The 12,826-nt window shown below is 50.2% G+C and overlaps 1 protein-coding gene across 1 annotated transcript in view; it reads left to right on the top strand.

Moving 5' to 3' along the window:
• The window catches only part of PPP2R1A (protein phosphatase 2 scaffold subunit Aalpha), a 38,307-nt gene that overhangs the window by 20,212 nt on the left and 5,269 nt on the right, over window positions 1-12,826 (top strand). Inside the window, exons 4-10 of the mRNA XM_058708399.1 lie at window positions 1,718-1,950; window positions 2,849-2,996; window positions 3,099-3,254; window positions 5,481-5,595; window positions 5,703-5,773; window positions 6,208-6,342; window positions 12,516-12,689. Of these exons, the coding sequence (XP_058564382.1) occupies window positions 1,718-1,950; window positions 2,849-2,996; window positions 3,099-3,254; window positions 5,481-5,595; window positions 5,703-5,773; window positions 6,208-6,342; window positions 12,516-12,689 (1,032 nt within the window). The remainder of the gene's footprint in view (window positions 1-1,717; window positions 1,951-2,848; window positions 2,997-3,098; window positions 3,255-5,480; window positions 5,596-5,702; window positions 5,774-6,207; window positions 6,343-12,515; window positions 12,690-12,826) is intronic.

Raw genomic sequence — 12,826 nt, 5'->3', positions numbered from 1 at the left:
GGGCTAGGCCTCCTGAGTGATCTTGTTGTGGGTGGTCCAGACCTCGCTATGACGACCACTGCCTTCGGCAACCCACTGGGCAGAGACCCTTGCATGACATACCAACCACCTGGCCTTGGTCCCCAGGCCTCTGTTCTAGTGATAGGTTTTTCTCTGAGTGGAACAGGTAAATACTGAACCCGGCAAATACTGATTGAGGACCTCCCATGTGCCAGCCGGGGGGGAGCAAGAAAACCAGGATAAGAGGAACCCAGCCCCTGCAGCAGCCCAGTGATACCACCTTCAGCCACGCTCTGAGCTGGTCCAGAACCAGAAACCCTGCGATAGCATGGCTTTATGACAGAGGCCACAGACTGGTGCCCCCCCAGGCTGGAACAGCATCACATTTTCCTTTTGAATCATTGCTAATCTTCGTAAATGAGATTTTTAAATTTTTGTTTTTATTGTGGTAGAATATATATGAAATTTACAAATTTAGCTGTTTTTAACTGTACAGTTTTGTGGCATGGAATATATTCACATTGTGGTGCAGCCATCACCACCATCTGTCCTCTTCCAAAACCGAAATTGTCCCCATTAACCAGCATCTCCCCAAGTCCCCTCTTCCCCTGCCCCTGGGACCCTCCTTTGTACTTTCTGTCTCTATGAATCTGGTGACTCTAGGGTCTGCATATAAAGGAATCCTACAACACATGGCCTTTTCTGACTGCCCTGTTTTGCTAGGCAGAAGGTCTTCAAGATTCATCCGTGGGGTACCATGTGTTGAATGAGATGTTTGACGTATAAACACCTGGCCCTTTCGGCTGCTTTTGGAGAACAATAGATACGCCTCTACCAGCTGTGTTTTCCTGCCAAGCTAGTTGATGAAGCCGCCCTCCCCAGCTCTGCCGCTTTCCCTCCTCCCGCCCATCATCTTTGCTCCTTATTTCATTCTGTTGCCTTCCTGGGTCCTGGAGGCATTTCCATTTATGATGTCTTCCTGACTTTGACATGTGTCCAAGTACACTGGGCTTTAAACTGCAGGCCTCCACACCTTTATTTGCACAGACTAGAGTCACTTAAGTCTCCCTTCATCTGGTCAGTAATTGCCAAGTTCCCACCCTATCCAAGGAGCTCTGCTGGGCTCTGGGGACATAAGGATGAGCCAGTCAGACATCCCTAAAGGAGCTTGCCCCCTCCAGGCTTTACGGTCCCCGGGCCCAGGTTCCCCAGTGATGTGAGCTGTTGGGGGCAGTCATCTAACAGAAACCACAGCCGTGCTTTCTACTTTCTGTCTGTGTAAGCTCAGGAGCCTGGTGGCCCGGGTTGGGTCCTGGCTTGTAGCTAGCACTAGCATGGGTAAGTGATTTAGCTTGTCGGTGCCTCAGTTTCCTCTTCTGTAAAATGAAGACAGTCACGGGACCTACTTCATAGGCTTCAGTGAGTTAGAGCCAGCATTGTCCCCTCCCCCCATCCTAAGTTGTGCGATGCAATGGCCCTGTTTAGGACACCCAGCAAATAGACGTTCAGTCAACATCTGTGACTATCCCTGCACTTTGAGAGCTAATGACAACTATGGCCACCTGCTCAGAAAGTGATGGGTATAAATGTGAGGTCCGTGGCTTTCACCGAAGCACCTTCAAGGGCCTTGGAGGAGATGCACGAGCGGCATGAGGCGGGGCTTGAGGCTGGGACGGTGGGGAGGGACCCTGCAGTGACCTTGTCCTCTCTGCCACAGCCGCCCCTGGAGTCGCTGGCCACGGTGGAGGAGACAGTGGTGCGGGACAAAGCGGTGGAGTCTTTGCGGGCCATCTCACATGAACACTCGCCCTCTGACCTCGAGGCCCACTTCGTGCCGCTGGTGAAGCGGCTGGCGGGTGGTGACTGGTTCACCTCCCGCACCTCAGCATGTGGCCTCTTCTCTGTCTGCTACCCCCGTGTGTCCAGCGCCGTCAAGGCAGAACTTCGACAGTGAGTCCCAGCCTCGCCCTTAGCATGGACCCCTTTTGTCAACTCAGTCCCCCTCCCCCACCCGCCCCTGAGAGCTGGTGTCCCCAGGCCTGGTCCGGACACAGCCTCATGCTCACTTAGGAAATGGAGAAATGAGAGCTCCTTCCTCCCGTTGGGTGTGTAAGGATTTACAAGAATTACCACGTACAAAGTGCTTAGAATGGAATCTGACTCATAAAAGCACTCCACCCGTGCTGTGTGATGCTGTCTTCGCCTGCCCTAGGTCCAGAGCCCTCATACATACGCTGGCTCAGTTTGGCTGCCTCCTCCACCCTCCTCCCTTAGTCTTGATACCCCAGAGAATTTCTTGTATGTAAGACTCTCCTGGAACAGTTCACAAAAATGCTTCTAATTGGATTAAAATTTCCCATTACTATGTGTTCCTGTCCTTGAGCAAGCTCAGGCCCTGAGCTCTTACATGACAGCATACTGATTTACAGCTAGCCACACGTGCTTCGTGTGTGTGTGTGTGTGTGTGTGTGTGTACACGTGTGTACGCTTCCCCCATGCATCTCTAATTGGAGCAGTCGCTCCTGAAAAGTAAAACCTTTGAGGGACCCCTGACCAGCCTCTTAGCTCAACAACTTTATATGGTCATAATGATATAATCACCTTCCATGCACTGGAACTTAACTATGTGCAGACTGACTGCTCTGTTTTCACCCACATTGTCATTTAAACTTATCACCCTGTGTGGTAGGAAGTATCGCCGTCAGCTCCATTTTGTAGGCCTGGGAACACTCGGGAGAGGGGTTCTGACTTGCCCGGGGTCATGCAGGCAAAGCCAGCTGCTGTTTTCACTGTATACTGCTGTGAGATCTAGGGATTCCTCCTCCTGAGCCCCATTTCCAACCCCCAGGTACTTCCGGAACCTGTGCTCAGATGACACCCCCATGGTGCGGCGGGCCGCAGCCTCCAAGCTGGGGGAGTTTGCCAAGGTGCTGGAGCTGGACAACGTCAAGAGTGAGATCATCCCCATGTTTTCCAACCTGGCCTCTGACGAGCAGGTGGGTGCTCCCCAGCCTCCTCCCCCTCCAAACCGTGTCTACGAGGAATCGCAGAGCTAACGGGCCCCTGCCTCCCTCTCCCTGTTCCAATCCTCTCCCCAGGACTCGGTGCGGCTGCTGGCGGTAGAGGCGTGTGTGAACATCGCCCAGCTCCTGCCCCAGGAGGATCTGGAGGCCCTGGTGATGCCCACCCTGCGCCAGGCTGCCGAGGACAAGTCCTGGCGTGTCCGGTACATGGTGGCCGACAAGTTCACAGAGGTGAGTGGGGACTGTTGACGTCTCACAGATGGGGAAACTGAGGCCCTCAGAGGGGAAGGAGCGGGGCCACATATAGGAACTGGAGTTTTAGTTAAATCCAAAGGAGTCATCAGGTATTTGAGCAGGAAGATCTCTGATCATCTGGCCGGGTCTCCTTTCACATGGCCAACCCGGGTTGAGTAATACTGGCAACGTGAAGTGCTGTGTTGGAAAGGATTCTGAAGCCAAGTTCAGGTTCTGCGGAGAGCCATAAGAGCAGAGAAACGGTAGTACCTGTGTACTCTTGACCTAATTGAACTCTGTCCTTTTCAAAAGGGAAGGCATAGCCTGTATTAGTTTTGGGGGCTGCCATAACAAAGTACCACAGACAGGGCGGTACTTTATTCCCTCACTGTTCCTGGGTGCCGGAGGTTTGAAATCAAGGTGTCCTCTGGGGTGGTTAATCTGAGGCTTCTTTCCTCGGCTTGTAGATGGTCTTTTCCTGTGTCTTTGCATGGTCTCCCCGTTGTGCATGCCTGTGTCCTAACCTCCTCTTATAAGGATTCTGGTAATTTTGGATTAGGGCCACCTTAATAACCTCTTTAAAAATCCTGTCTTCAAATGCAGTCAACTTTCTGAGATAGTGAGGGGTTAGGACAGTTCAGCCCATAGCACAGCTCAAAACTTGGGTCAGAATGACCCCACTGGGCAGACAGAACAGGGACAAGATCCAGTTTCTCTGACTCTGAGGACAGTGCTCTTTCCATGGAGACCCAAGTTTGCTTTTCCCACCGTCATGTTTGTTGACCACCAGCTCTTTTCTGGGTGCAGGGGATCCAGTGAATTTGCATTCCTGGCCTCCACGGGGCAGGCAGTCTGAAGTTGGGAAGGTCTACTGAGGTAGAGGGAAACGGTGCCCAGGCCGACAGACACGCATGAGGCACTGAGAATAGGAGGTGGTGCTGCAGCTGGTTCTAGAAGATGGGTGGGTGGGAGCTGGGATAGGAACTGTGTCCCAGCAAAAGGACAGCATGCGCACAGGGCCCTGGGAGGCCAGAGCCAGTGCGAGGGGCAGCATTTGGGGCTCACTCTTGGGGGCCCCATGTGAGGGAAAGCCAGAGAGAGGCTCAGGGTCTGACCTTGGGTGCACTCCACCCCATGGCTCCCCGTTCCTGTAAGTGTGTTTGTGGAAGGACTGGGAGCCTCCAGATAATATTTCCTGGGACCATCCATGTTCCCTGTGAAAATGTTAGCACGTGGCCGCACCCTGGAGGCTCAGCACCATGGTTAAAGACAATTCTGTCCTTGGCTTCTGGACAGCATGAACTGGATCACACTGGGTTTTAGATAAAAGCTCAGCAAAGGCAGGGATCTTAACACTGTTTGAGCAGCGCTTGGCCTGCAAGAGATCCTCAGTAAATACCTGTTACGTGGAGAAGAGGTAACATTTGTTCCAGGTAGCATTAGGCCCTTCAGAGTTTTTGTCTGTCCCTCTCTTGGTCATGAACTGTCCTGCTTCCTCCTAGGGCTTCAAGAGTCAGGGGATAGGCAGGGCCTAGCAGGCCTTCTTCCCCCTTAATGTGTATACATCTATTTTCATTAGAAAAATAATTCATCTTCTGGTAATTTGAAAAATACAGAGGAATATAAATTAAAAAGCAAGAGCCATCACATGACTGGAATGTTTTTTGGTGGGGGGAGAAAACCCCACCCCAAATAGCTTGAGTGGTAGAGATGTGTTACCATTCTTAATGCAGACAACAGCGCTCTGCCATAGGTAGTCTCATGGCCCTCATTTTGCTTTTTTTTTTTTTTTTTTTAATTTTTTTTTCCAACTTTTTTTTTTTTTTTTTTTTTTTTTTTTAATTTTTGGGACAGAGCGAGACAGAGCATGAACGGGGGAGGGGCAGAGAGAGAGGGAGACACAGGCTCCAGGCTCCGAGCCATCAGCCCGGAGCCCGACGCGGGGCTCGAACTCACGGACCGCGAGATCGTGACCTGGCTGAAGTCGGACGCTTAACCGACTGCGCCACCCAGGCGCCCCTCTCATTTTGCTTTTAAGGAAACGGGCTCAGAGAGGCTTGGAGACTTGGCCCGGCTCACCCTGTGGTGCTGGGATTAGATCTCAGCAGTGATTCTAAGGGCGCACTCTTAACCCTCACTTCTGGTGCCTTGAACTTTGATTCTGGTCTCAATTGCCCGGAGTACCTGCCCAGCTGTCTCACAGCCCCTGCTTTCTGTCTGCAGCTCCAGAAAGCAGTGGGGCCTGAGATCACCAAGACAGACCTGGTCCCCGCCTTCCAGAACCTGATGAAAGACTGTGAGGCCGAGGTGAGGGCCGCAGCCTCCCACAAGGTCAAAGGTTGGTGCTGGCGACCAGAACACAGCAAATGGATGGGTGTCTGAGGGGTTTGAGGTAGAACCAGATGTCAGGTTTCACCTTCTTCTGCCTCCCTTCTTCTTCCACAGAATTCTGTGAAAATCTCTCAGCTGACTGTCGGGAGAATGTGATCATGACACAGATACTACCCTGCATCAAGGTAATGGAGTTTGGTGGGAGGATTAGGGGAGATCTGAGTCTGCTAAAGGGATGGAGATGGGGCTTTATGGACATCCAGACGCAGATAGTCCCCAGCCTTCTGGGGCCAGGCAGACTTGGGCTGGAAGCAGTTAGGTTTCCTGAGTGCCGGCAGAATCTGAAGCTTGGGGGCAAGCTTGGAGGTGGGGGTGCTTCCTTTCAAAAGTCCCAAGAGCCTTGGGATTGGGTGGAGGCTACTGGGAACATGGAACTCTAAGCAGGTGGGACAGGTAAGAAACTGCCGTGTACCTTTGTGCCCTAAACCGTCCCTGCTCCATGCGGGATATGGGCAAAAGCAGGCCATGGCTCAGGCCTCTTAGGAAGTGGGAGTCTGCTTGGCCATTTGCTGCTGCGGGGGTTGTCCTGATCCTATCCCCTTTCCCTATTCCCCCCCAGGAGCTGGTGTCAGACGCCAACCAACACGTGAAGTCAGCCTTGGCCTCCGTCATCATGGGCCTCTCCCCCATCCTGGGCAAAGACAATACCATTGAGCACCTCTTGCCCCTCTTCCTGGCTCAGCTGAAGGATGAGGTAATGGTGCCGGGAAGGCTCTGAGCTCTGTATTGGCAGAGGTGACAGGTGGGTCAGCTGCTTTCCTAGATTGGTCTGGAATCTCCTAGAATCTCAACAGACACCCAGGTCCCAAATGGGTTGGATATTGGTGGGCACAACGGAGTGTGTGTTCACTCATTCACTTATTAGGCAATGTTTTGCACACCCTTGCTCTGTGCTAATTCTTTCTCTGGGGATCAGGGACACCAAAAGAGACTAAGACAGTTTCACTCCTCAGAGACCTTCAGAGACTGACAGTGGAGAGAGGGAGATGGGCAATCCCATGATCGCATAGGTGCTGTGATAAGTTCTTGTCTTTTAGGATTTAGGCAAAGATGCCGTAATAAAGACCCCCAAATACAGTGGCTTATGTAAGATAATTTTCTTACAACAGTTCAGAGCTAGGTGGGTCCTACATGAGGGGTTACCTCTGCTGACCTCCACACTCTCTGGGTCTGAGGCAGCTGCTCCAATCTTCACCATCCCCAGCCAGGATGAAGGCAGAAGGTATTAGACAACAGGAAATGTGTGGTCCTTGTAAGAGGGCACCCACCAGTCTGTTCCACGCCCCACTGGCCAGAGCCAGTCATTTGACCACACCTTGCCATTCATTTGGGCTGGAATACAGAAGATGAGAGTGCCAGGCGGGGGCTAGACAGGTTGTGGGGTGACAGCCAGGGAAGGAGTTTGGACTTGAACTATGGGCATCACAGATGTGGGTGCCAGAAAGGAACCCCGAGGTTACTGTCAAAGAAAGATTGCAGCATGGAGGCCAGAAGAGGTGCAGGGAGACCAGACTGGTGGGAGAGGAGGTGTGGCTACAGAGATGGGGAAGGTCTATGCGGAGCGGGGGTGGTTTGCAGGCTCCCTGGTTCCTGTCATGGTGGTGACCAGGCAGACGGTGAGACTCTTTAGTGCTTTGTGACTTCCTCGTTGCCAAAGGCCTCCATCTCCCTCTCTCCCTGCCCTCCCCGCCCTTCCCCAGCACACACAGTGCTAGGAAATCGCATCAGATTTGAGTCCCCTGCCACTCCCCCAAAATACCACGTTATTCTGCTATGATGGGATAATCTCTCAGCCCCAGAATTACAAATCAAATTTGTACAAATTACAAATTCAACAAATCTTGTGTTGAAGGCAATGCACCTGCTAAAGAAAAGCTTAATAATCTTACTGTTGATCATTTATTTGTGTCACTTGTTACAGTTCAAACCAGAATTCATTTTTATAATGACTCAAATTTTATGACCTAAGTGAAGTGCTTCACACACACGTTTTCTTTCATAAGCATGCTTTTTGTAGCTATAGCTTGTTACAAATATAGTTTGTATTCGCTTCTGATGCTTAAGTGGAGACAGCTTGGCTGGTGAGCGTTGGCTTCTGTGTCCTTTTAACACCTCACCAGGGTCTCGAGGAGCATTTTGCTTCCTGGCATCAAAGGGAGCTCCACATTCAGCTTGCTTGTGGCGGTGAGCCCACATGTGCTGCAGCAGTGCCACAGCTAGGGCCGGTTTCTGCACCGGCTTCGCCTTCAGCAAGCGCTACGTGATGGTCCTGTTCCTGCAGCCGTAGTGCGCCCCAGGGCAGCTTCTCCTGCAAAGAAGACAAGACCCATCATGGTTTTCTTTGTCTTTTTCCTTTTTATTTATTTTATTTATTTAATTTTGAGAGGGAGGGAGAGAGCATGAATGAGAATCCCAAGCAGACTCTGCACTAACAGACCAACATGGGGCTCGAACCCACCAACCGTGAGATCACGGCCTGAGCTGAGACTGAGTCAGACTCTTAAAACCGACTGAACCATCCAGGTGCCCTGACCCATCGTGGCTTTCTTGGTGTGCGATACTCATCTGGCTTGTATCTGGAATTTCAATTCTAGACCTGTAAACTTTACATTTCATACTTGATAAGATTTATAAACTTACCCAAATAAAAAGGGCCTTTTTCTGGGTATGCCTAAACAGAGGTTTTTAAATGGTTTAAGCCATCGTATTTGTATCTTCTCTTGTGTTCAGGACACTGGCTTGTGCAGCAGGGGCTCAGAGATGCCCTCCCAGGACCTGGGCAGGCGCTAGCCCTGTACAGTCCAGATCTGCTGAGTTAACCCTTCACTGCACACACTCACTTGGTTTATTGGTTCATTTCTACACCTTGTTTTTTTTGTTTGCTTGTGTTTTAACAAGGAAATAGTTTTTTGCCATCTCCGAGGGTAAGTGGTGTCTGTGGGAAAGCCTTCACCTGAGAAAGGCCTCTCTTGTCTCTGGTCTCTGGCTGACACGGAGTCTCAGAATTGTACCTGACCTTTTCGGATGCCCCAGCGAGGGTTGCTCTTGAGCTGTGGCCCGGAGTTGTTCTTCTGGGCTTTCTGAGATGGCAGGTGCTCCACATCAGGGAATGACGTGGCAGCCGGGGGAAGGAAGCCTGTTGACAGAGGAGGCTTAGCTCGGCTCCTGTGCTGCTGCAGAGCCCAAAACCAGTTAGACGGTGTGCTTTGTTGGGGGCCCATTTCTTCCTTGTCTCCAGAGGTGAGACTCCCAAGTAGGCACACACCGTATTTTTTCATCCTTAGAATTGTGTATGGCTAACCTTTGGAGAAAGGAAATCGGCCCATTCACTGTGAGGATATTTCCGTTCACATCCCTGGATAAGTGCTGACTCCCCTAATTTTTCATCGTGTTTGAAAACTGAGGCCAGACTCCTCACATGGGTCTCCGCTCAGTACGGGAAGGCCATCACAGTGGTTTTATATGCATTTCAAATGTCTTTTATTCAAATGAGCCGTCAATCCAGTTAGTTTTCAGTTTATTCAAAGAAGAAATTTCCCTCTCTTTTGGGTGTTACAGATGCCTTCATTCCAAGTGGGGAAATGCACAAGGCTCTCTCCTCTCCCTTCCCAGCCCTGACTCTGACCGCGTCTTGGTCTGCTCAGTTGACTTGAATCATCCTCATTACTTTCCCCTGGAGTAGATTGTGACTCATGCACGTCTACACTAACGTGCTTTTCTAACCTGGGGTTAGGATGGCAGACAGGGCAGCTCCCGCTCCGGGAATCTTTCTTAGGAAAAGAAAGAAGAACAGATATAGTCTCTCATGTAAGTTCAGGCTTTTAGACAACCGTCACAGGAGAAGGACACCAACAGGGTGGACAGCACTGGAATAGTTCCTTCCTCAGCATCCTTGGCTCTAGAAAGAACTGAATTAATACCTTGTAGGGAGGGAAATGGTGTTGGTTCTGAGAGTTCTTTAGCCGTTGGACTGGCCGGCCAGAAACTGGCTGTCTTCTGTTCCTAAATGAGACCTTACAGTGTTTGATAAAGAAAAGATGTGCTCGTAGGCAGGGCCTCCGGGGATTCTACTCTGGAGGTGCCGGCCAAGCCATGCTGTCCTCACAGTAGTGGCCGTACCCGTCACGGCCGCTGCGTCTACGTCCCCACCTCCATGCTCAGGGTCAGCGATAGGCTAGAACAGCCCTCTGCCCAGAAGAGCTGTCACACTTGTGGTTGCTGTTGGTCAAAGTGAATGGATAAAGTCAGTGAGGGAACAGGTGCACAGGAGACCCGGCACGAGCCCCCAGATGTCCTCTCCTTGCAGTCCTATGGACGGCACTTAAATCTCCCACAAGTGACGTGTGACCGCATGTTGCCAACCAAGGAAGCTCACTGAGCCTTGGTTTCCAGGGATTTTATAGAGGGGTTGGTCACATAGCCAAGGAATGGAGCTGCCTGCATGGCTGACCTCAGTTACTCTGTATCCAGCCCCTCCAGAGGTCAAGTTGGTACCTCATGGCCCACGGCCCTCCCTGTAAGTCATGTTGTTAGAGTTGTCTGTCCGGCATGGCCCAAGCTTCCCAGGTGACCACAAAGTCGCTCTCATCAGACAGGATATTCTCCCAGGAGCTGGTCAGGGGCCCAACCCTTGTTTGGAACATGCCTAATTGGATCTGGATCGACCTGGATCTGCGGAGTTAAACCCATTATGGCACTGTGTACTTGTTTACTTGGTTCGTTGATTCGTTTCTTACTTGGTTCAGGTTACAAAGAACTACTTGTGACGACTGCCATCTGGGAACGTACGATTTGGAACAAGGTTCCAGTAGGGCTTCTGTTTTTTGTTTTTGTTTTTTAAATTTGCAAATTTTTTTTCTTTTCAAATTTCTATATAAATTCTAGTTAGTTAACATATAGTGCAATATTAGTTTCAGGAATAGAATGCAGTGATTCATCCCTTGCATATGGCACCTGGTGCTCATCACAGGTGCCCATCCCCCCACCGACCTCTTTCCATCAACCCTCAGTTTGAGTCTCTCATGGTTTGTTTCCCTCTCTCTTCTTCCCTCCCATATGTTCATCTTTGTTTTTGTTTTTTTAATTTTTTGTAACATTTGTTTATTTTTGAGAGAGAGAGAGACACACACAGCATGAGTTGGGGAGGGGCAGAGAGAGAAGGAGACATAATCTGTAGCCGGCTCCAGGCGCTGAGCTGTCAGCACAGAGCCTGACATGGGGCTCAAACTCGCAAACCATGAGATAATGACCTGAGCCACAGTTGGACATTTAACCAACTGAGTCATCCTGGCACCCCCATCTGTTTTGTTTCTTAAATTCCACATATAAGTGAAATGGTACAGTATTTGTCTTTCTCTTGACTAACTTCTTTCACTTAGCATAATACACTCTAGCTCCATCCACATTGTTGCAAATGGCCAGATTTCATTCTTTTTCATGGCCAAGTAATATTCCATCTATATTTCTATGCCACATCTTCTTTATCCTTCCATCAGTTAATGGACATTTGAGCTCTTTCCATACTTTGGCTATTGTTGACAATGTTGCTGTAAACATCGGGGTGCATACACCCCTTCGAATCTGTATTTTTGTATACTTTGGATAAATACCTAGTAGTGCAATTGCTGGGTCATGGGGTAGTTCTATTTGTAACTTTTTGAGGAACCTCCATACTGTTCTCCACAGTGGCTGCACCAGCTTGTATTTCCACCAACAGCGCGAGAGGGTTCCCTTTTTTCCGCATCCTCGCCAACATCTGTTTCTTATGTTGTTAATGTGAGCCATTCTGACAGGTGTGAGGTGGTATCTCATCGTGGTTTCGATTTGTATTTCCCTGATGATGAGTGCTGTTGAGCATCTTTTTGTGTGTCTATTGGCCACCTGGATGTCTTCTTTAGAAAAGTGTCTCTTCATGTCTTCTGCCCATTTCTTCACTGGATTATTTGTTCTTTGGGTTTTGGGCTTGATAAGTTCTTAATAGATTTTGGATCCTAACCCTTTATCTGATATATCATTTGCAAATATCTTCTCTCATTCTACAGGCTGCCTTTTAGTTTTGTTGACTGTTTCCTTTGCTGTGCAGACTTTTGTCTCGATGAAGTCTAAGTAGTTCATTTTTGCTTCTGTTTTGATTAACGAGAACTGTGTTTATGTGCCTTTTCTTTTAAGTTGTTCTCCTCCTTTAGGGAAGTTGGTGGGGTACATGTGTTTGTGTCTGTGTATCTCATAATGTATATGTGCATGTACTTATATAGTAAGTCAGCGCTCATAATATCGGTAGTCAACAGGCAGCTGAAAGTGCATTCCTTCAGCAGAAGTGTATTGAGTGCCTGCTAAGGGCCAGAGACTCTGCCGGGTCCTGGAGACATCAGGATGAATGAGACTTCCTCCTTACAGAGCTCAAAGACTAGCGGGAAGAATAGAAGTCATAGAAGTGATACTGATGAGCTCCCGCACATCACGCCTCTTGTGGATCAGACACCAGCAGGCACTTTAATGGTCTCAACCACCCTCGAGGCAAGATGTATGTTTCCCTGTCACAGATTAGTATCCAGGGAGGCCCTGTCCCTTGCTGCCGGGCTCACAGCTGCCACACAGCAGAATGGGAATGTTATCACGTCTGTTCTTTCCAGAGCACCATATTTTTGCAGTAATTGCTGCCAGTTCTTCAGAACAGCTAAGCATCTCTTATGCTCTGTGGTGAGATTCAAAAAGCTGCTCACGTAATGTGCTTGCTGAGGAGGAGCTGGACAGGGCAGTAGCAGGCCCTCGGGAGGTGGTGTGGCTTCTAGGGAGTTGATGCCGTGCGGCTCTGTGAGCTGTCTTCTGGGCCAGGTGCATCCTCTTAGACCCCCATCCTCCCCTCAGTGCCCGGAGGTGAGGCTGAACATTATCTCCAACCTGGACTGCGTGAACGAGGTCATCGGCATCCGACAGCTGTCCCAGTCCCTGCTGCCCGCCATCGTGGAGCTGGCCGAAGACGCCAAGTGGCGGGTGCGGCTGGCCATCATCGAGTATATGCCCCTGCTAGCCGGACAGCTGGTGAGTGAGGCGGCCTGGAGTCAGGCCTTGTTGTGTTCAGCGTGTCCAGGGCTCTCACAGTGTCACCAAGGCCCCCGAGGGCTGTCTGGGGAGTAGGAGGAAGGGGCATGGGAAATGGGGCTGTAAAGGTGAAGAGA

Source organism: Neofelis nebulosa, chromosome 17 (genome assembly GCF_028018385.1).
Source record: "Neofelis nebulosa isolate mNeoNeb1 chromosome 17, mNeoNeb1.pri, whole genome shotgun sequence".
NCBI lineage: Eukaryota > Metazoa > Chordata > Mammalia > Carnivora > Felidae > Neofelis > Neofelis nebulosa.
Note: the sequence above shows the minus strand (reverse complement) of the source record. Positions and strands in the feature narration are given on the sequence as shown.